Raw genomic sequence first — 24,301 nt, forward strand, 5'->3', positions numbered from 1 at the left:
AATTAGTATTCAAAGGAAGTTTACATGTACATATACTTGGTAGCAAAATGGAGTTGCTAAGTAGGAAAATAGGTATATTGCAAAGGTGGCCTAAGGATTGATGTGTGAAAGATACTTGCCTTATTACTATTGGGTTGCAGCAGTTGCCATTATTGTGTACATTGTGGAAGTTTACATGTATGTATACTTGGTAGTAGAATGGAGTTGCTGAGTAGAAAAAGAGGTATATTGCAGAGGTGGCTTGAGCATTGACGTCTGAAAAGACTTGCCTTATCACTATTGGGCTGCAGTAGTTGCCATTACTGTGTACGCTATGAATAGGATACTTATAGGCTGTTGTATATGGTATGACACTTAAGGAGAAGTATACAGGTAAATGACCAAATCTATCCCATCTAAAAGTATTTGGATGTACTGCTTATGTGCATATCCTTGATGAGTTGCATTGTAAATTGGATCCCAAAGAAAAAAAATGCATATTTGTGGGATATTCTCTTAAGTAAAAGGGATATTGAGTTGAGAGTTAGCAAGGATGTTGAGTTTGATGAAACGTGCATTTGGTATAGTAATGTGCACAATATAGTTGGGACTGATGTGCATGAGACTATGGTTGTAAACAAGTCAGTAGTCATAGACATTGAGTGTGTTGCAGGAGTCTCCTAGTCATGGGCTTTGATAGACCTTAGAGTGGTAGATTATAATCACGTCACTCCATTGAGTATATCATAGGTAAGATAAGGAGAAGATTTGGGACTCACATGTTTTGACTAATGTATCATTAGGTTGCTCTCATGTTGATGTGGATTTAGATAGTTTTGAGCAAAGCTTAGACAAAGAGCTTGGGATCCTATCTATTAAGACACTTGGTGTGAGGAAGGCACAATAGGATATTAAGGCACCTGGTAGTGATCCAAATCCACATAGGTCAATCAAAGTAAAAAGCCCATGCAATAATTGGTATATGATAGCTATGGAGCTCATCACTATGTACAGATGGCTAAGGTTCTACAGAATGCAAAGCCCACTAATTTTGGGATGCAGTGGATAAAAGGCATTGGGATAATGCTATGGATAAAGAAATGGTTGCACTTAAGAAAAATCACACATGGGATTTGATGACTTTACCAAAAGGCAAGAAAGTTATTGGTTGTAATTGGGTTTTCAAGGTGAAGCATAGGTTTGATGGATTTATTGAGTGGTGATGCTATAAGGCAAGGTTATTTGCTAAAGTCTATTGTGAGAACTATCATAGTAGTGGACAAATCAAAGGGTTGGATCATACATCGAATGGATGTTAAAAATACCTTCTTGCATGGGGACCTACAAGAAGAAGTTTATGTTGAGCAGCCACCTAGTTGTATAGATGACAATTATCGTGGTTATGTATGCAGGCTTCATAAGGCCTTATATGCACACTGAAGCAAGTACCTAGGGCATGGCATGATAGGGTTGCAAAATATCTTGTTAGAATTGGATTTCAAAGCATAGAATGATCACTTACTTTACGTATGTGAGAGTAATGTGGGTATGATGGTCATTACTATATATGTACATGATAGTGAGATAGAGATTGAGGATATGAAGATTCTTCTCAAGGCTAATTTTGAAATAAAGGATTTGGGAGAGTTGCACTATTTTTTTGGTATAGAGATAATCAGGACTCTAGAGGGTATATAGTTGTCACAAAGACAATATGCTTTGGATATCCCAAAAAAAGTATGATATGGTTGATTATAAGCCAATCTCGATACTTCTAGATATTAATCTAAGCTTAATACACATGAGGTTGATGTGATTGAGGATGTCACTATGTATAAAAGGACTATGCACTGTCTTATTTATTTGATGATCACTATGCCAAATCTCGATACTTCTAGATATTAATCTAAGCCACACGAGGTCGATATCATTGAGGATGTCACTATTTATAGAAGGACTATGCACTACCTTATTTATTTGACAATCACACTATGCGAAATCTAAACTATATAGTCGGATTTGGAGAGTCACTTTATGCAGCTTCAACAAAAGCCACATTTGAATGTAGTGCAATACACATTGTGCTATATCATGTCTACACTTGAATTTTCCTTATTCAGTGATGTATATACACCATTAGACTTGCATGGTTATACAGATGCAGATTGAGTTGGTTGTATTTCAAATAGGAGATCTACTACTGGTTTTTTGTTTTCCTTTGGGAGTGGTGCTGTTACTTGAAGTAGCAAGAAAGAGCCTACAATTGCACCATTTAGCACACTGAGGCAAAGTACAGGGGTGTTGTAATTGCAACATGTGAGGTAGCTTAGCTATGTAAGCTACTTAGTGATTTGGGACTGTAGGTGGATGATAAGGTTGTAATCTACTTTGATAATATTGGTAGCATTCGGCTGGCCAAGAATCTAGTGTATCATGTGCGGACCAAGCACATAGATGTCTTAACATTTTCTTTGAGAGTGGGTTCTAGTAGGTGATATTGACATGGTTTATGTCAGTACAAAGGATTGGACATTATAAATATTTTTACCAAGGCCTTGGGAGTTAAGAAGCTCTATTGATTCAAGACTATGCTTGGAGTGCATGAGCTTATGTTGAGCTCAAGGGACAATATTGAGATGTCAATCTCCACATGAGCTAGCATCCACCACATACCTTGGTGATGTGGTAGAACTTTACTCACTAACATGTTAGATGATTGACATGGAGGATATGCTAATGATTCTTTAGTTGGACTATACCCATGTAATCCAGTCTTGGTTATAGTATATTCATTGTGCCACCTCATTTATCTTTAGCAAGTTCACAATTTAGTAACCACATGTATAGATGTCTTAGTACTTTCATATTAGTCTTTTTGTGTGGAAAAAGAAGAAAGAAGAAGAAGAAGATTTCAACTCTACTTCTCTATGTACTCAAGCCTCCATTGTGTGTGTGTGTGTGTGCATGCACGCGTGCTCTTGGTTTCTTTACCTCTCTCTCCTCTTGTCTGTTCATATTATGTGCATGAAAATGTAATTGCAATAGTATAGGCTAGGTCTCATTTAGTTAAGGTGTCAAGAAAGGACTGACCTAGAATCCACAAAGTAGGTACTATGCTCAACAGAGGATGCGAATCCTAATTCATAGTTATGGAGACACTAAAATTTTAAGTGGGGTGCAAACCCTAAAGTGCAGACAAGGCATCACCCTAGAGAATGGACCTAATCTTAACCATAATTTTAGCCTATACAAGGGTGGTAGGTCTCAATTATTCAAGGTTCCTTACTTCATCAATCATTACCACAATGGAAGACCAAATGGAGTAGTCTTCTAAGTATTATCGTACATATGTTCTCAATATATATTTGCACCATAAGTGATTCATAGTTTTAGGATCTCAAGCATGGCACAACATTTTAGGCTTGCATGGGGCCCATCTCCTAGTTGTCTGTATATGTGCACAAATCATTGCACAAGTTAGTTAGACACACCCCTTAAGGAGAGCACAAGTTGGCTCGTAAGATTATTATGAAAGTCCATTTGACATCCTATCAATATCGGTGGCCTCTGGATCACCTTCATTCCATGATCTCTTAGTCTTCTTCGGTAGTGCCATCAATGATCCTTCATGCAACTACCATGTCTTCATCAACAAGCCATATCTTTCTAAACATAATCTACCATGTGTACTACAAGTATGTATATTGTTTCAAATTTTTATATGTTACTATTTAGCACTAATTGTGTCTAACACTCGTAGAGTTTTTATTTTATAGTTGAGTATTATTGTTTGAATGTCCACTAGCCACGAGATGGATTATAAGCGTCGTCATAATATGCTCAACACATGGATATACTTGTGGATGGCAGCAAGGCATCGTCATAGAGTAAGAATGGTGTGAAACCACAATATGAAGAATTTGTTAAGTTATCTCTTTGCTAATGCATTGAAAGTTCTAAGTTATTCTAAGCTTGAATCTTTTATATCTACATGGACAACAACCTAACCAAGTGGTTAGAGAGGAAGGAAGCGAAGCAAGGGATAATGCAAATTAGAGTAAAGAACACCATAAGTAGGAGCAAGATAGTGATGAGGACGATGAGAAGGATGGTGTAGAGGGAGGGGATGGTGGTGACAGCTCTTTGCAAGACATATGAGCTTTGATGCATATAGTAGCCTATTAGATATTAGAAGCTATACTTGCTGGCTTATAATTCATATACATATCTTTTGTATATTTTAAGCAATACCAGCTACTCTTGGTCTTTTTGTTGTTTACATTTAATTATCTTAATCTTTTTTAATGTGTGTAATATTTTCCTATGCATATAGAATTTTTTAAAATGTCACTCAGCCTAATGAGTATGCAAGAAGGGCTAAAAAAAACTAGGGGCTGCTAGTTGTAGAACTATGGATACAGGGCACAGCTCAGCAGCCAATGGCTCCCTGGTTTTTTTTTCTACACAAAGCACATTTATAGTAGTGTAAAAATGTACATGAAAATTATAGGTGGGTTAAAAAATCTATTTAAATTAAGGTAAAAATTACATATTTTGTCACGTTTAAAAAAGCACATTTATAAGTCATAAAATAAGCATGATTTTGGATGTGGATCTCTTGACACACTTGCTTTCACGACCATAGATGCGTCCATAAGTTTTCTTTCTTAGTTAAGAAAATGAAACAGTGAGGCCGTATGTGGGCCTAATCTCTTATAGTGAAATGCAACTTATACTTAGAGAGAAAGTGATAGCCCTTGAGGCATCCTCTCTGGTTGGTTGGAGATCATCCCCCCATTTGCATTTTAAATAACTCCATCTAGGTAGCTCTCTCATAGGCACCCTGGCTAGGGTCACAAGAATGGAACCCTTAGGAAAGGGATTGCTAGGCCATAGGCTTTTGGCACAATAATTGTTAGTATGCTTTAACCTTAGTCTCTTGTGAGAGAAATACCTCTCCCTCAAGATCTGACAATGTCACGAAATGGCTGAAAGTTTAGAGCATTTAGTGCTTGGTAGTGCAATCCTTCTAATACTTCTATAGCAACAACAAAGAAATCTTTGAGTTTTAAGCCTTTACCTCCTTTGAACAAGAAAAATAAGCATCCTACAATATTGCAACAAGCATCACTTAACCCTAAGGTTAAAGCTTTTAAGTTTTCAACAAAAAATAAAGAAGATTTGGATTGCCATGTAGCCCTATTTGAAACAAGGTGGTTTGCTAGTGGTTTCAACAATATGTATGGGGATCAAGTTAAACTTCAATAATTTGCTATTACTTTCAAGGGAAAAGCTATGGACTAGTATAGTACATATGGTTTTTCTCATTTTCCTACCTATAATGCAAAAAATGCATTCTTAAGTATGTTTTGGAAGGATAAAACAACCACTGGTATTGTAAAGAAATTAAAACAAATTAAAGGTTTATTCTTGTGCAAGATTATGGACACCAGTTTTAGAATTTGCTAAATTGAATGGATGTTGCAAATAGACTAGAATTGCAAAGCTCCTATTGTGAAGAGACTAGATAAGACAATATGAAGTGCTATTACTAGCATTGAGTTGCAAGAAAGGAAGTTGTATCATCATAACAAACTAGGAATATGGAGTTTGTGATCTAGGAAATGAGTCCACTATCATAATGTTCCATGTCACGAATTTGGTGCTTGTTAGGAATGGACTAACTAATCCTGAATGACACTCACACCCATTGTGAAAGAGGTTGTTTCATTTTGAACCTAGAAGGAAATCAAGTGACTACTCAAGTTAAAGCTAGTAAGCCAAAAATCTAGTTTGTCAAAGCTTTATGAATAGTGCGAGGGCTAAGAAAAGAATTTTCTATATACTTAATAAAACTAAATAAAATTTGTCAAGACAAGAAATTACAAGAGGATTCGTCTTGGATATAAGAGTACTAGGAGCTACTTCAGTTTGCAGAAAGGCCTTACCCAATGTCCATCATTGAGGCTATTGAGTTGAAAGAACAACTCGAGAAATTATTGGATCAAGGATGTATCTAACCAAGTAGTTCACCATGAAGAGCCCATATCTCCTATTTAAAAAGAAAGAAAGATGAAACCCTTTATCTTTGCATTGACTATTGCAAGCTATCAACAACAAGCACCCAATCCCTAGGATTAATAAGTTATTTGACAACCACGTCATAGTTAAGAACAAATATCCAATCCCTAGGATTGATGAGTTACTTGTTGATAGACTTCAAAGAGCAAATATATTTTCAAGGATTGAAATAAGGTTTGGATACTATCAAATAAGGATAAAAGGAGAAGATATCCCCAAAAATGCCTTTAATACAAGGTATGGCCACTATGAGTTCATTATTATGCATTTTGGACTAACCAATACTCCTGCAATGTTCAACAGACTAATGTAAGATGTCTTTCAATCTTATCTCAATGAGTTGGTTCTCATCTTCTTTGATGACATTTTGACATATTCCAAGAAAAACAAAGAGTATGAACCATATTTTTGCGTTGTTCTTGAAATAATGATGACACATAAGCTTTATGTTAAAAAGAAGAATTGTCTGTTCTTCAAAAGATAGATTGAGTACCTTGGGTTTATAATGTTAGAGGAACGAACTATGGTAGATCATGCCAAGGTCAAGGACATACAAAAATGGCTGCCCCCTTAATAGTAAGGAAGGGATGTTCAACTTAAGGATCAAGATCCTAAGTTGCAACTTAAGTACCGAGACTTCTTCATTGAGGAAGAGCTTGTGTACTTTAAGAATAAATTATGCATTCCTTCTAGACATGAAATAAGAAGATGCTCTAGGAAGCACACACTTCTCCATTTTCACAACATCTTGGCTATACCAAGATACTCAATGTAGTTAGGAAAAGCTATCATTGGGAAAAACTTAGAGGTGATATACTTAAGTATATCACTAAATGCCCAAGCTACCAAAGGGTGAAAGCAAAGTGTATTAGAATGCCACACAAACTTTAATCCCTTAATGTTCCTCAAATGAAGTGAGAATTCATTACCATGGATTTTATAGTTGGGTTGTCTTTAATCCAAGAAAGATACAACTCTATATGCTAACAAAGATTCCTCATCTCATTTCCATTAAGACATACTATAAGGGTCCAAACATTAGAAGGTTATCTATCAAAGAAATATTTAAGCTTCATAGATTTTACCAAAAAGAATAATCAATGATCGAGATTCCCTCTTTAGTTCTTGATTTTAAGAGAGCTTATTTGAAGAAATTGGGACATAGTTATGCCTCAATACAACATATCACCCATAAATTGAAGGCTAAAAAGAAAGGGTCAATTAAGAAATAGATGTGTATTTTTAGTGACTAGCCAATTTGACGACACCACTGTGGTAGTAACACGACTCGTGAGTAAAGTTAGACTCATGGAAAGCCAATTTATGCCTAGCCTCCAATGGAATTGAATAGAGTCAATCCAACTAAAATTTTCAAGTAGTTGAATGGATTAGTAATAGAAGACATCCTAAGGGTATACTAATATGCAAAGAGCTTAAGTGGTGGATGCAATAGCTACCCTCAGTGAAATTTGCTTACAAAGCCTCATATCACACCGGAGCATCAAAATGACTCCATTCCAGGCCTTGTATGGACAGGACTATCTTAGCCCACTTAACTTCTCTGATCCAACACTAAAGATAGAAGCCCCCAATAAAATGTTAGAGGAGATGGATGAACAAGTTAAGACCAAATGATAGGATATTCAAGCTACTAAGCCTTACAAAAAAGCCTATGATGATCTTGGAAAATAGGAGTGGATCTTCAAAGAAGGAGACATGGTGTTTCTTTGCGTTTTCCCAAAGAAGAGCTCACTGTCATTGGATGAATTTAAGAAACTAAGCCCAAGTTATTGTGGACCTTACAAGATCCTCAAGTGCCTAGGGACCAATGCATACAAGTTGCAACTTCTCGAACACTTGAAGATCCACAATGTTTTTCATCTTAGTCTATTAAAGACTTATATATCTAACCTTGATAATGTAGTCAATGATCAACCAAATGTAATGCAATACCTAACCCTAATCATGTATTAAAGGCTTATGTACCTAACCTCAATTATATAGTAAATTACCAACAAAATATAATGCAATACCTCATCCATTGGAAGAACTATCTTAAAGAGGATACTACTTGGATTGATATGAAAACTCTATGTAAACAATGTCCCCGATTTCTCTTGAGATAAGGACATCTTGATTCCTCTAAGGAAGAGAGGATATAATAACCTTAGAAAAAGAAATAAAAGAAAAACTTAAAAAGTTTTCCAACTCCCACCATTAGCCATATCATCATCATCACAATCATGGTAGAGTGATTTGTGGAGACAAGGAGATCTATGAGTAGCTCAATCCTTTTAGATTTGGACATGGCCCTCTTCTCCTCCAATCTCTCTCTCTCTCTCTCTCTCTCTCTCTCTCTCTCTCATCCTTCTTTCTCAATCTCTCTCACTCTTGCTGTCTATCTTCCTTTCCCTCCCTCTCTCGATCTCTATATCTCTCACACTCTCTCTATCTCTCTATCTTCTTACTCACTTACTCTCATACACATACTCTCTCTCTCTCTCTCTCTCTCTCTCTCTCTCTCTCTCTCTCTCTCTCTCTCTCTCTCTCTCTCTCTCTCTCTCATCCTTCTTTCTCGATCTCTCTCACTCTTGATGTCTATTTTCCTTTCCCTCCCTCTCTCGATCTCTATATCTCTCATACTCTCTCTATCTTCTTACTCACTCACTCTCATACACATACTCTCTCTCTCTCTCTCTCTCTCTCTCAGTGTGGCTCTTCCAGTGCAATACAAAGTTATGTGTAGCACCAAGCCTTAATAACTAAGGCTTCATATAACCTTCGAGGCTCTCTCCTTCTCTCAAGCTTTTTGGCTCTATGGCCTAGCTTTTCTCAATCTTGTTTAGTTAAACTGATTTTGCGATGAGGATCATTGATCTTTTCGTGATCATGTGAGTATGAGGAGAGATGATGGAGCTTTTTTCAATGATTATGATGATGCTGCTCTACTCGTCTACTCCCAAACTAATCCTTGTAACTTCCCAACTATTTATACCAATTGCACCATTCTATATCATTGATTCACCCAATTTCCACCTTTATCTTGGTTGTATCTCTTACTCTCCATTCTAAAATCACTGAAGAATATATCAAAAACCTCCAATCCATTGTATCTTCTCTTTTATCTTACTATCAAGCTCACTCCTCACAAGCCAAGACTTTCTTCTTTGCTAAATCAAACTCTATACTTCCTTTGAGCATATCCTTCTATCTCAACAAGCATTGACTCAAGGACATGCAAGCCGCCTTAGAAGGCTGACAAAGACCCAAAGGAGAAGAGAGACATGAGACATGCTTGGAGAATGGACATGCACAAGATGGCCCCAAAATGAAGAAACATCAAAGTTGGGCAAGAAGTAGCATGCACAAATAATGTTCCTATCATGCCAACTCAAGTCCAAGTATCATCATTGTGTTTTTGAAAATTAATCAAGATACAACTACTTAAGTCCTAGATCCTTGTGGACACTGTGAGAGTCAAGTACATAGACTAAAACTTAGGTGCTTAAGAGGAAGCCCTAAGAGGAAAAACCTCTCGTGATGATACCAAGTCCATATAAACCACATATAAATATACTAAATAGAGCATTGCACACATCCTTTCTTGAGCATGTGAGTAAAATGGACCACGGAATGTATAGTCTGTAGATCCATAAATTACACATGGTATTTAGCATAATTGTCCTTCAAGCCAGTGAGATTAGCCCCCTCGACCCCCCTCCACATCTTCCCATAAGAAGGCCTATAGGAAAAGTCATGCCATGATTGGAGGGCCTCCAAATAAGAACCTAGTGCAGTGATGACTCTACACATGCATGTAGCCAAGTTAGCAATGTGCCAATTTCCAAAATGTTTTGTCTCTAGCAATTTGTGCACAATTGGCTACCATTGGGTATTAAAACTAAGACCTACTAGGTGAATGTACAACTCATAAATGCCTTCTTCCCATATGGGGGGCTCACAAAGATAAAGTCAGCAATTAGTTACACGAGAGGTGGATTATTTATCTCCATCATCCCCCCTCAATGTTCACCTTGAAGATAATCTATTTCTTTGGTCTAATACTAAATTGATGAATGTGTCGCTCCAAGGTACTTCTCCTAAGAGCTTTGGTGAAAATGTCTACACAATTGTCTTTGGTATGATAATACTCCTAATCCACCTCTCCATCCATAGTAGAATCTCACACAAAATGATATTGGACTTTAATATGTTTGGTTCAAGCATGGAATACTAGATTTCTTGCAATTATCATGCAACTCTGATTGTGACAAAGCAACTTTATAGCCTCCTGCCTTAGTCCCACATTTTCCAAAACCTTTTTAACCACACATAGCATGTATCTTTGTACTCTGCTTTGGTCAAAGAGAGAGCAATTGGAGGTTACATCTTACTAATTCATGAGATGACTCCAAATCCTAGTGAGAAGCAATAACTTGTCACACTGATCTCCTATCATTTGTCTCCTATGTCCAATCTAAGTCACAATAGCTAATTAAGTGCTCTCACTATCTCTAGTATATGAGATACCCTATTCCAAAGTACTTACAATCTCTCTCTCTCTCTCTCTCTCTCTCTCTCTCTCTCTCTCTCTCTCTCTCTCTCTCTCTCTCTCTCTCTCATCCCTGAATGTATTGAATAGGCCTAAACACCCTTCTCCCCCATTGTATGAAAGTGTTTGCCAAGTGGAAGCATTCTAATATCATTTTGAAGCAAATTTCAATCATTTAATTAAATTTTATAATTAATTAATTATAAAAATTAATCTCAACCCTTCTGACCCTACCCAAAATTAGATATGTCAATCTACAATTTAATTGGCTAGGCCATTTACAATCTTAAGTGGTTCCCAACCTTAATTGACCCTTGGACATGCATTAATTAATTAATTAATGCGTAGTCCCTTGTGTCACCCCCGGTGACACTTATTCACCAAGCAATTGTCCTAGGCTTAAACTGACACCAAACTGTCACCTAAAACACAATCATATAACTTGTCACAATGTTTGCCTTTAACATCCACTACTCTCGCAAGGTCCTTGGCCTATTACAATGAAATATTTGCTTGCCATGTGTGACTACGCATGATGAAATCATAGTCCACATGCATAACTTTCTACCACTTTGGATCTTAGATGGCCTCTTTAAGGCTATTAGGTAGAGTACTTTCTCTAAGTCTACCACTAATGCATAGTTAACCAAATGTGCTTGAACCCTCAACAAGGTATATCTTAAATTTCTTCAATAACTAGTGGATTATTGCCATTTAACAGTTGAGTTACCCACACTTAAGCAATGGCTTCCTTGTGTTAGGCTCCTCAAGCTCATTCTTATCTCATATTGAAGTTTTTCATGCCTCTTAAGCACCATAGGGGCTAGCTCTTATCTGACTTGCATCTAGTCGTTGTGGCTTATGAGTAGGGATTTCTTAGTGTCTAAAGAACAATCTTCCTCCTCCACTTGATGTGGCTACTCAACAAATACCACATCACGACTTATGATTACCTTCCTTTCAAAAGGGTTGTAGAGTAAATAATGCTTTGACTCTTTACTATACCCAAGGAAGATGCATTTTTGGCTCTTTGCCTTCCATTTGATTCTTGAAGCATTTGGCACATGCATAAAACATTCAGTCCCAAAGATCTTTAAATGAGAAATGGGAGATTTCTTACATGTAAAGGCTTGCAAGAGAAGTCCTTTATTTCATAGCTTTGATATATCTATGATTTAGGATATAAGTAGCAGTGTTTACTACTTCAGCCCAAAACATTCCTAAAAGGTAACTTTTGAGTATGCTTCTTGTCGTCTCCACTATGACATGATTATTTCACTCTACTAGACCTTTTGTTGAGGTGTATGTGCCACAATAATTTGAGGTTTAATCCTATGATTGTTGCAATATTTTGTGAATTCATTTGAATGAATTCACCCCATCTATCTAATTTGAGTTACTTCAACTTGTTGCCAAATTCTTTTTCTATCAATGCATGAAATTATTTAATTTTTGCAAAAGATTCATCTTTAGTCTTCAAGAAACGTACCCATTTCCTTCTACTCTAGTAATCGATTAGGTCATGAAGTAAAAGGAACCACTTAAAGTTGTCATCTTCATCCTTCCAAAAAGATATGTGTGTATAAGCTCTAGATGAGCTTGTGCCATGCATGCTTCTTGTGGAAAAGAATACTGATGCAACCTACCCATCATGCAAGTATCACAAACATATTGCAAATATGTTATACTGGAGGTAAGTCTTAACCAATCCAAACTTATAACATTTCTTTTAGAACAAGAATACTCAAATGACCAAACTTCTCATGCCAAAGCTTGATTATGTTAATCCCATCTACAACAATGTAAGCTATGGGTTGATACAAGTTATTACTTCAAGTTGCCCTTCTAATAACTAAACCATTAGTATTTATTATGTTTGTACCATGTTTATTAAAGTGCACGTTCATGTCACGATCAATGATTGCCACAACAAAAAGCAAGTTTCTAATACATCAAACTACTTTGTAGTAATTTCATCATTCAACAAAAAAGAATTTTTTTTTAATCAAACTCTTTCCTGGTTGGTCTAGTAGCCTTAACCATGTTGTTATTCTCATCTACAACTTATTTTCTTCACATTCTGAGTGTATTCAATGTTCTTGTAATAAAAGCACTTCATTCTTTTTATCTTTTGAAGCAAATGAAGTGAGACTACCTAAGTCTCTTCCTTTACCTTTCTTTATATTCGCAAAGAAAGCTATATCCTCTCCTCACAATTGCTAACTCATCTTTTGATAGTTATTATTCTTAGAGGATTGAACAAAAATACTCAAAGTTGAGTGGAGAAACTCCAACCTGTGTATTGAGAGAAATAACAAGACTACCAAATTTTAAAGGTAGCATGCAAAGAGATCTTCATATAGGATCTTTAGTTGGGATAGGTATTAATAGCTACCATATATTCTCTCAAGTCCTTGACTTGAGTGATTTAAACTTTTCAACAAATTAAGTCTTGAACAGCTTCTTAAAACCCAACTAATTTTCAAGGTTCTACTGAGCTTTAAGAATTACCAATGCTTTTGTTACAATATCAATGGATTGTAGCAAATACAAGATTGAGTCTTTGATACTTACCATGATTTGACACAAGGCATCTATATCCCTTTTCCTCCACTCCATCAAATAATTCGAGTTGGGTTGAAATGTCATCTATGGATCATTGGGATTTTGGTGTAAAATAGGCTTTAAATCCCAACCTTTTGCAATATCCCATAGCTTGAAAGCACTTGCAATGATGTTCATGTTAAATATCCACAATATGTAGTTTGTGTCATCAAGCTTTCCTTCACTCCCCCACACAAAAGTTTGAACACAAGGAGATAGGTTCACAACAAGCTATGTCATCTCTCTAAATCTTACAACTCTCACATGTCTATTTGCTTAAAGCCTATGCTCTAATACCATGCAAGAAAACAAGATGCAATAGAATATGTGAAACTTATAACTAACGAATTGAGAATTTAGATCATTTAAAAAACACTTTGATTATTGTAGATGAGTGTAGATAGCTAATGCTTCCCTACTATGTGCTTATGTTAGAAAGCTTCGATAGCCCATAAGAAACAAATATCAAAGACTGTATATTAAAAAACATGGATATAGCGACTAAAACAAGCCATACACAGATACACTAAATAAGGCATTCCATGCAAGCCTTTCCAAGCATGCAATAAAAAAAGGCCACTACACATATTTAATAGATCCATAAATTACACATGATATATAGCAAACAAACCCTCGAGACTCCAGATGAAGGGATGAGTCCCCTCTCAACCCCCACAAATGAGGAACTCCACCCCCCTCCACACCTCCTACCAAGAAGGTTGGTGGAAAAGGCCAGATCGAACGGAGCCTCCAAATAAGGACCTAGCATAGTAATGACTCCACAAATGTATGTAGCCAAGCTTGCAATGTACCAACCTCCACAATGGTTTATCTCTAGCAATCTAGCCACACTCAACCACCATCCAATGTTGAAATTAGGACATGCTAGCTGAATATGCTACTCGTAAATGGCTTCCATAATTACATGAGGGGTGGAGCATTAATCTCCGATACTATGAACTCAAGGATTTATCATATACTTTTCTTGATGGTGAGAAAGACATTGCACAAGGTGTAACAACTAAGGGATTTTCCAAGTTCGAAGTGGAGAAGTAAAAAGTTACTAGCTTTGGACACTTTCAATCTATTCCTGCACTTTGAGTGCATCATCCACTTACATCTGTCAAATGGATAGATTCTTATCATATCTTTGTGGTAGCTATCAGCACTGGCTGCTTGGCTACCTCACAGAAGGAGGAGACTACATCACTGCAACAATGTATCCTCACATAGAAAGGGGACTGCATCATAAAGTAAAAAAAAACTGTGAGAAACATTAAAAAGGCCTGACAACACAAGCATAATTGATGATCTGACTTTAGGATTCAATTCAGCAAATTTGAAATGAGGCTATATGTTGCCTTCAGCTTACTATTTAAAGAGTTTAACAGACTACATTCATATCCAACTTTTATTTAAGAAATGGCCAAAAAATCCTCACGAAAAGGAATGCATCTTGTTTACCCTCCTGATGTGCATCACATGGTTTCGTCAATAATGACATGGTGGAGATCATTTGATTTAGTCTGTGGGACACCACGTGCCATGTGTACAGAATGACCATGATAAAATTGCAGCCACCTTGAAGTTCCAGTAAGTCCATAGCCAGACACCAAGTAAAGATTGCCACCCCCTTTGACATCCCAGAATCTTTACTTCCCTTGGTATCTTATGCTTCCATCACTACATGTCTGCATCTGAAATCCAGTCACAAAGCATAGCATCTAGCATCAAGTCAAAGACTGTAAAAGGAGACTCCATATGATAATCTGAATTTGCAAACCACTGCTTTTGAACTTTATCTGCATAAGTTAACAATCAACTGTCACTTCACACTACAAAATTTGTCCACAATAAGCAGTCTCTTACAGTTTGACTAGAATACCAGATGTCCAACTCAAGTGCTTAAAGGACATCAAAATGCAACTATCCCATCCTTAGACCCATATGATAGTAGCCTGCAATCATCCGAGGAATGGACTGCATTGAGCAAGTCACAAGGTCAGGTCACATAAAGATTGCCACCCCCTTTGAGCTCTCCCACAATGTTACCTTCCTTGGAAACTTGTGTTTCCATCACTACATATCTCCATCCTGAATTCCATCCATACATCATAGTGTCTAGCACCAAAAAATCAAAGACTGTAAAAAGAGACCTTTCATGATAATCTGGATTTACAAACCACCACTGCTTTTAAATTTCCTTATCTACATAAGTTTACAGACTTTCACTTCACACTCTGAAAATTATTCACAATAAGCAGTCTCTTACAGTTACTTGTGTGTGTTCTACTCCGGTGCATAAAGAGACCATAATGCAACTGTCCCATCCTTAGACCCTGAGGCGAGTAGCTTGCAATCATCCGAGAAACGGACTGCATTGACCAAATCTGCATGATACTTTAACACTGCTAAAGCACGCATGTGACGGTAGTCATAGATGCGAACTCTCCGGTCCCAGCCAGCTGTTGCAACAATTTTGTTGTCTTTCCTTATAGATATGTCTGCAACCCCTGGATGTCCAAATACAAGTTCCCTCTTGGTGGAACAAGTACCGTTTTGATAATCTAAAGTGTAAAAGACAAACTTTTCATCTGCAGCCCCACTAACACCACTATGGTAGAAACTGTCCAAGGCAATGCTAAGGATAGGCTCATTGTGAAGCTTTTCTGTTATGAATGGTGACTTCAGATTGCGCATGTCCCAGACTGCTAGGCTTCCATCCTCGTAGCCCGCAACAATGTTCAAAAATCCTTCTGAATTTGGCTGGATGAAGGCTTCGAGTGCCATGCACATACCAGTGGACTTTGTCTGAACTCCCCCACAATCCTCAGAAGTTTGACCGAACTTTGCAACTTGCTTACCACCCTGCACATCCCACACCTCCACTGTGGAGGGGTTTTGGCCGGCTAAAGCTACCAGAAATCTCCCATTAGCAATACAAACAGATACTTCACTCCATGGGCATGAAGATGCTGTTTGTACATCATTGCTACAAACCGAAAGGTCCTTTGCATCAAAACTTCCCCGAGTTAACACGTGGCGTACTTGTGTATCTGTATAATCTAAAGAACATGCCGTGCCTTCAAGGGGTATACTGGCCTCTGCATCTGATGCGAATCTGCAGACTGCAAGCTTACAAAAATGGTAAGCCTCTGTATGAATGGTCATCAGAGGATGCCTGGATAGAGAGCCTTCGACAAGCTCCCAGCATTTGACTGAGCCATCCCGGCCCTGGCTCAGTATTCTGTCGTTGCTAATACTGGTAGAGATACCGATCACTCCCGCGGCTGGGGTGTGCGCTCGTGTGGAGGTGAGAGGACGGCGTTTTGCCACATCCCAAACCTTCAAATCACCATCCAAGTCTCCTGTGACGAGCAGCGAAGACTGCTCGTGGAAATCCAAGGCCGTGACGGAAGCCTTGTGGCCCCGCAGAACTGCCACAGGATCGGGAGGCGGCCCCTTGCTGCCACAACGAGCAGCCATGGTACATTGAACGTCAAATATGCAGCAACTAGATGATGCTTGCTCCGGGGGCCTGCTATAACCTTATGATTACAAAACTTATGGGATCTTGGTACATGTCCGACGAAGTGTGAACCCTAGGAGCAGATACTATTGTCGAAAGAAACGATCTCCAAACCTGACGGTACTCCAAGCTTGATCTTCACTCAGACTTGAAAACCTCTGGGTGGCTGCCTTCTAGTCTCCTTTGCTCTGTGTCGAAATGGATATGGCGCGGTTGCTGCAACTGTCGAGCGCTCTCTCTCTCTCTCTCTCTCTCTCTCTCTCTCTCAGAGGTAGCTCTTGATCTCGGTTACTCAAACAGCAACCATAACTATTCTCTGCGCATTTTTTTAAAATCAAGCCTAATGGCATTAGTGAGAGCATTCCCTCGATAGGTTGACATAATATTATTTTTAATGGCATTACTTGGGCATTCCCTCAATAGGGTGACACTACGCGCAAGGAATTCTATCTCGCTTCGCGGTAGCTGTCGTGAAACGGGGCGCACGGCAGCTTCGCATTCCTATCACATAGGAACTTTGCTATCCTTGAAAGTTGAGTGTAAAAACATCGTATAATTTGTTTCCATTACATAGCCATAACATGAATACATATTCTTCTTTTGCATCCTCGAGCACAAGAGGTCACATGCTTGCTCACTATTTTCTCTGTTTTTTGAATCTATCTCACTGCTTGTTGCCAATCTCTCTCTCCCCACCCTTTTTCACACCTCTCTCTCTCTTTCTCTCACCTCCCCCTTCTCTCCCTCTTCCCTTTTATCTCTCTCCTCTCTCTATAACACCATTCGCTTTCTCTCTCCCCTCCTTTCCACCTCTCCAAGCATTTCAATTACATGAAATACACCACAAAGTCTAAGTGTATTCAAGCATTACAAACAAACTCTTAGTATTAATAATACACATAGGTGAAGTAGAGCCCGAAACTAAAGTTTGTTCTAAGACTACACTAATAACTTTGCACTACAAAGTTAAGCATCAACAAACCACAAAGCGTTACTCCTTGATTATGCCTATGCATTTGTATCTAAATGTTACACAAAGGGCCCCAATGCGAACAAATAATAATAAATTTCCTACGGAGCCTAACCAAAACAAAGCCTTCTTTTCTTTGAGGAATCACTGCGAATGATTCCATTCTCCAACACAACATGGTTAGGTGAAGCAAGTCCTATCGCCACTCCTTGTCTTGGCGATGGTACAGGGGACATGATAGTCTTTCCTCTCTTTCTTGTACCTAAATTTTAGAAAGCCACAATGTAAATGCAAACACATCTAACAATTAATAAATAATGCTTAACTTTAGAATAATAATACCTGGCATAACATCTGAAAACCACTCAGTAGGCATTGTCATAGTTTGATGTAGCATCATAAAGCAACCAAGGTCTTTGAATTCATATGTTGGTCACCCCCCTTGGTATTCTATCAGTGTAAGATCATCAAAACCTCTTATCCTATTTAGCTTCACCCATATGCACTTGAAAACATTGAGTATATCCACAATGCATTACCTTAATAAAAATTGGAAGTAAAATCTTTATATTGATATCATCATATAAACGCTCAATGACCCTTGCAAGAGTTCTTCTTATAATATCATGCGTTGTTACTACACGCAAGATACATTGCAGTTCCTTCTGATACTCAGGCTGGATAATAGCCCCAACTTGGAGTAGGCATCTACAAAAAGTCGAGCAAACACTTAAATATACTTTAGGAAACAATTAGTTACTACTGAGTATATGCCAACAGAACATGGCATAAAGGCCATTTCACATATGTGCCAAGAAGAGACTACGAAGCTGTTAAATTTCAATAGATACATCTCTGCATAAAAGCAACCATACCATTCCGCCCTCCAAAAAACACATCTATGTATGCATCCCTGCAAAAAAGCAATACACCTTATTACATCTTCTGAAGTACATCCTTATATACAGTGTTCGTCGTGACATTCACAATGCTCCCATTTTCATCTAACAAGACTCTCACACTACATGAGGATTTTACCCTTGAAAATGCAACATACAACTATCCATGTGTAAATACCAGTGTCTTTAAGTAAATACTAACAATAGAGTCTGGCCTTGTGAGTTATTGATCGTCATAGCAAATGCCAGTCGAACAGAAAATTACCTTCACTTCATAGTAAATGGAAATTGCAAAGTGTTAGGAATAAAAGTGATCCTAGGAATGAAAACTTGTTCCCCTACATTTGTTCCCGTTATTATCTCAACATCTATCACCTTTTTATTGAATGCCTTACATATCAACTGTGTACCATTACATGGATCTTTTTCTGGATTTAAGTTCCTAAGTAGAATAATAGGTGCATTCATCTTTAGTAGTAATAAATGGGGAGGAAACCCACCTCCAAGATCTAGTATATTTAAATACTCTATAGAGTACAAAAATGAGCTATCATTCGTCTCTACAATGGAATCTGCACTATAGTACTGTATAACCTCTCCATGCATCAATTGCAATGCATGATGATTCAAAGAAGCCACCTCTATATTTCATGCTGCAAGTATAGCACACTCTGAAATATACTTCAAAGTCTCTCATTGTGGATACTTCGTTGTACACACTATCAACTAAGGTTTCAATGGAGTGTCCTTTCAATACCATGTGAGATGGAATATGTAACTTATCACAATCCTATGTAATACCCATTCCATCCCCTATCCCTTGAATCCAACTAATAAACCCATAATCCATTACATCACCAACGGTTGACATTTGCATATTCCCAGATAACATTAGCACCTTAACATACTACCATAAATAAGAGTAACATAACATTGCATTAACAATATCTTCACGAGAGCCCTTCATCACGACGGGTAGGATCTATCTAAAATCACCTCCAAGTAAAGTGACCTTTCCACCAAACGGTTAATCACAACTCATAATATCCCTTAAAGTTCTATCAACCACTTCAAATGCATACATGTGCATCATGGGAGCCTCATCCCACAAAAGAAGGTTTGATCATCTCAATAGTTAAGCAAGATCACTCTGAATAGGAATATTATAGGTGGTTCGATTACTTGGATCTAATGGAATTTGAAACCTTGAGGGAGCAGTATGACCACCTTGTAGAAGTAAAGCAGCAATGCTAGATGACCATTGCTAATGCTATACAATGATCACTGTGTAACTTAGCAAGCAAACACTTATAAAGAAATGGCTTCCCATACCCACCGGGACCATCTTTAAAAAAACATCTCCAGAGTTTGCACCAATAGCATCTATAACTTCATTATATGCAACTCTCTGTCCATCATTCAACATTGCCTCCATAGAAACACAAACTCTACATTGCTCCAATATATCATATGCATATTCATCTTCCAAAAGAGGGTTAACACACAATTGAATTTGTTCAATGAGGTTATGGCAATCCATTAAAGTCATATAATCTTCGCCCATGTTGTCGTAAAAAATCTTGAAGATGCAATAAAGCCTTGTTTGATGCCTCTTGTTGTTGAATTGCAGAAGATACATTCACATGTTCTAGCTATAATTTATACAGAATATCCTCTACCATTGGTGCCATAAACCTATCCCAAAGCTGATCAAGATGAGCAGGCTCACAAAAGACCAAAATTGCAACAAATAAAGCATGTAACTGAGCACCAATTTGCATAGAGGTAGCTTCTTCCAAGCACACCACACACTCATCATCACCCTCTAACACACCATTTGCAACGCAGGCTTCCTTAAAAGTATTGTATATCACATTGCCAATAGTACGCAAATCCTCAAAAGATGTACATATCTAAGACACTATTTAGAGCATTCACGAGTAATAACACTCACCACACTTAGGCAGCACAAAGTATATTCAATCACATGTATTTCCACGCTTTCTCTTCGTCCACATCTTTCGCAGTGCATTCCACACCCAATATACTAGGAAGTCTTGATAGCGAATAGCTCGAGCCTCTGGATGAATACGATTGCACGTAAACCACTTTGCAAGAGTGGTTTTCTTAATATCTTCGTTTTGCATAACATTTGATATATTGTCCATATCTTGAAATACCACACAATTCTCACTAGGCAAGTGCGCTGTATATCAAGCTTCTCATTGTGCAATGCATAGTCATATATTCACCGATATGCTTCTGAAGTAGAAACATATCATGCATACTCTCAATATCGTCCAGTTCACGGATGCTCGTACCATTCAACCCTGAGCTTCCAATAGAAAATCTAATGGTTGTACTATCATGTCCCTTGTATATATACTTATACAAATACTTAACAGTTGTCACTGTTGAGCACACCTTAGCATTTATATGTGCATTATACTTTTTACTTAAGTAAAGATTGTATGGAATAATCCATCGATTATCAATAGTATTATTCTTTATTGTGACTGTGTTTCCATCATCCCATCTTCTATAAATAGGATAGCCAGAGCTATCAACAATTGTCACATTCACAAATCTCTGAGGAGATTTTTTAGTACATTGACCATCACGCATGCAAGGGCTCTTGGGATTCAATGCACCGCAAGGACCATGGACATTGCACTTTGAGATAGTTTAAAACAAAGCTGAAAACCTTGCTCTATCAGGAAACTCAACACAAACAAATGTATCATAATGGCATGCTTCAGAGGGTTTAAAAGGATGCTCCAAAATTATGTGCCTTGGCCCACCAGTAAAAGAAGATGGCAAAACCACCCTTTTACCAACAAAGGCACCAATAACTTGTACCGGTCCATTATCCATCACTCCCATCATATCTACCAAGCCTTTATAAACTTTCGAGTGTAAAACTGATTGATTCTGATGACATCAAGTCAACCTACATTGCTCTATACTACAATAAGCATCAACAATAAATTGTTGCAATAATCAATCACCATGCAACATGCACACCTTAGTGTCCTCATGCACTTGTAATCGAAATGCATAAAATTCCATCTGAATAACACAGTCCTTATTAGACAATCCATGTATATTAATTGGAATATTAACATTACTATAAGGTACCTTTACATGCCAACTATCATCACCCATAGGAAAAAGAAGAATATATAACATTGCATATATGCCCTATGCAAGTTTGAAATAGCAATACATCATCCATCTTGACTATAAACATGTATGTCTCAATGATCAAGAGTATTCTCATCGCCTTGTCCTGGCATGATAGTTGCAACTTTAGTAGTTGCCATTGGAGCTGAGTACTGTCTATTAGCTTGTTGAACTCCAAAAATAGTCATTCTTAAATCATGCAAGGGATGGCTTTGCAATTGCATATCCACAAATCTAAAAGCTTGTTCATACACATTATGTTGATGCATCATAGACTAAAGCTCCCCAAGTAAATTCAGTAATAAATTAGGCATAACACCCAATTGATTAGATAACTCATGCTTAGTATCATAAACATAAAGTTGTGCAAACCTTGGCCTTTCTTGTTGTTTCATATCAGGAAGCAAAGGGCCTATACCTTGATAAATGGAGCCATACACTCTAAAGGTATAAGAATTCCTTGCAACATACAAAAACTCATCAACATTGGCACCAAGTGACACAAATGCAAGAGCACTATTTTATGCAAGTATACTATTTTTGAATACTATACTTTGAGGATATATGTCATGCAACAAATCATGCAACGGTTGTGGTGGATGTTGCAATGGTGGCAACATTACTTTTCCATTTCGACAACAATGTTTACCAAACAAAATCGATCCTTGCACTTGAGTCTCACATCTACACAATTTAGATAAACATCGCTCACACGCCTCAAAAAGACTTCCCATGGAATGCACAATCGGGTCTTGAAATAGCAATATTGTAGTTGTAGGATGAATATCCATTGTAGGTAAATCATGCAAAATGGAGCAAAAACCTCCATTTTGAGGGCTAAAGGTTGGAGCATTATTGACACACGACTCATCAATCATAGGATTTTCTAGATATTGGTGATTTCTAGTATTGCAATTATAATTCATAGCAAATTGTTGCTCAATCGATTCACTATTCCCATCTAGAATCCCCATGTGAGAAGGCATATTTTGCATACCCTGAACTCCCACATGAATCAAGCTATCATGACTTAGAGCTTCTCTTTGTGAAATGTCTTAGTATCCAACCATAGCAGAACACATCTCTTTGTGTCCCCTCTAATTATGTTTTTTTTGTAGCCAAACCATTTGCATCCTAAGCCTAGCAACTTGTCGTCTGTCGTCTATGCAACATAGAGTTGAGTCTATGCCTATGAACATGTAATACATAATCTATGCTAGTTATCCAATGTTAAAATCCCATATTGATTGGATTCCCACAAAGCATGCATGTCAAGAGAGTTTATGAGTTCTTTTAAGGAGAGACTTGATTGGGATTAGTATTTTCAAAAAGACTTTAAAGTAGAATCAATATAGAATCACATAATTCAAAACACTGTAGCAATTAAATCTAGAATGATATATTCTATATAATTGGATATCTCATCCAAAGAGAGATAAAGAAAAAGTCTATCTAACCAACAAGCAATCCCCCAAGCCTATAACTCAAATGAATGCATAGTATACCCAAAACATTAGGATTCTTAAATTATTTCCAACACTAGTAACTTCCTCAAATGTTATAGATGGGTATCACTAAGAGTTGGTTGAGAGAGAGAGAGAGAGAGAGAGAGAGAGAGAGAGAGAGAGAGAGAGAGAGAGAGAGAGAGAGAGAGAGAGAGAGAGAGAGAGAGAGAGAGAGAGAGAGAGAGAGAGAGAGAGAGAGAGAGAGAGAGAGAGAGAGAGAGAGAGAGAGAGAGAGACCCCCAAAATGAATGCATATGCATTTAACATTATTCAACATTAAATTCTTTGCACATGATCTACATCCAAACGCAAATCTCTAACCATAAACTGGACATCTAAATGATTCTCAAAGTTTTTTTCATGATCAATTACCTTCCTAAGAGCAACGGATGCCGAGAGAGAGTGCGTGTGTGCAAGTGAAAGAGAAGGAGAGAAACCAATGCATACATATGCATTTAATATGAAATTATGCCAGTACTTACCAGAGATTTGATAGAGATTCAAGAACTACCTTTGCCAGGACAAAAACAGTAGTAGAGTTATTTCTTGATACATCTACTCTTGCTTAGTTTAAGTTCATCACATCGAAAGTGTTGCATAATTTCTTAGCCCATGAAATGCAACTTTATACAAAGAAAGCACACAACATTACAAAAAGAATGTGTTGATGCACTAAGTATTTTGTAGAGATTATTACTCTCTCACATGTATTACATTGCAAAAATCAATCAAGTCTTCTCTCTAGATTGCAAGACATAACAAGTCTTTATATAAGTTAAACTTCAAGAAAGAGGCATTACATTGTATGTACCCATTACATTTCACTCATTACTTTTCAAAATTGATGTAGGCTTCACAAAAAGAAACTATATATTACTACAAAAAAGCAGTGGCCCAAGCACTTTACAATAAGCAAGACAATAGTAGCTTATAAGTTTCTTCCCAAGCAATGAATACATACTCAAAATTCAAAATGTGATCTAATCCAAGTCCTTATAC

At 37.4% G+C, this 24,301-nt stretch overlaps 1 protein-coding gene across 6 annotated transcripts; it reads right to left on the reverse strand.

The window, feature by feature from the left end:
• Positions 1-13,802: 13,802 nt before the first annotated feature.
• On the reverse strand, positions 13,803-17,077 carry EMB2757 (Transducin/WD40 repeat-like superfamily protein). 6 transcript variants are annotated; one of them, XM_087668209.1, is made up of 3 exons: positions 15,489-17,077; positions 14,681-14,913; positions 13,803-14,457 (listed from the first exon to the last, which is right to left on the reverse strand). In XM_087668209.1, the coding sequence occupies exon 1, from the start codon at positions 16,700-16,702 to the stop codon at positions 15,506-15,508; it is 1,197 nt and encodes a 398-aa protein (XP_087524335.1). In that variant the 5' UTR covers positions 16,703-17,077; the 3' UTR covers positions 13,803-14,457; positions 14,681-14,913; positions 15,489-15,505. The 6 variants fall into 6 exon arrangements, with proteins under 6 accessions (XP_087524335.1, XP_087524333.1, XP_087524330.1 ...); XM_087668207.1 differs by having other exon boundaries at positions 14,681-15,018; XM_087668204.1 differs by having other exon boundaries at positions 14,681-16,754; positions 16,860-17,076.
• Positions 17,078-24,301: the final 7,224 nt, after the last annotated feature.

The sequence above is a fragment of the Lygodium microphyllum genome, chromosome 26 (assembly GCF_053477565.2).
Source record: "Lygodium microphyllum isolate KBCC chromosome 26, Lygodium_microphyllum_v1.1.10, whole genome shotgun sequence".
NCBI lineage: Eukaryota > Viridiplantae > Streptophyta > Polypodiopsida > Schizaeales > Lygodiaceae > Lygodium > Lygodium microphyllum.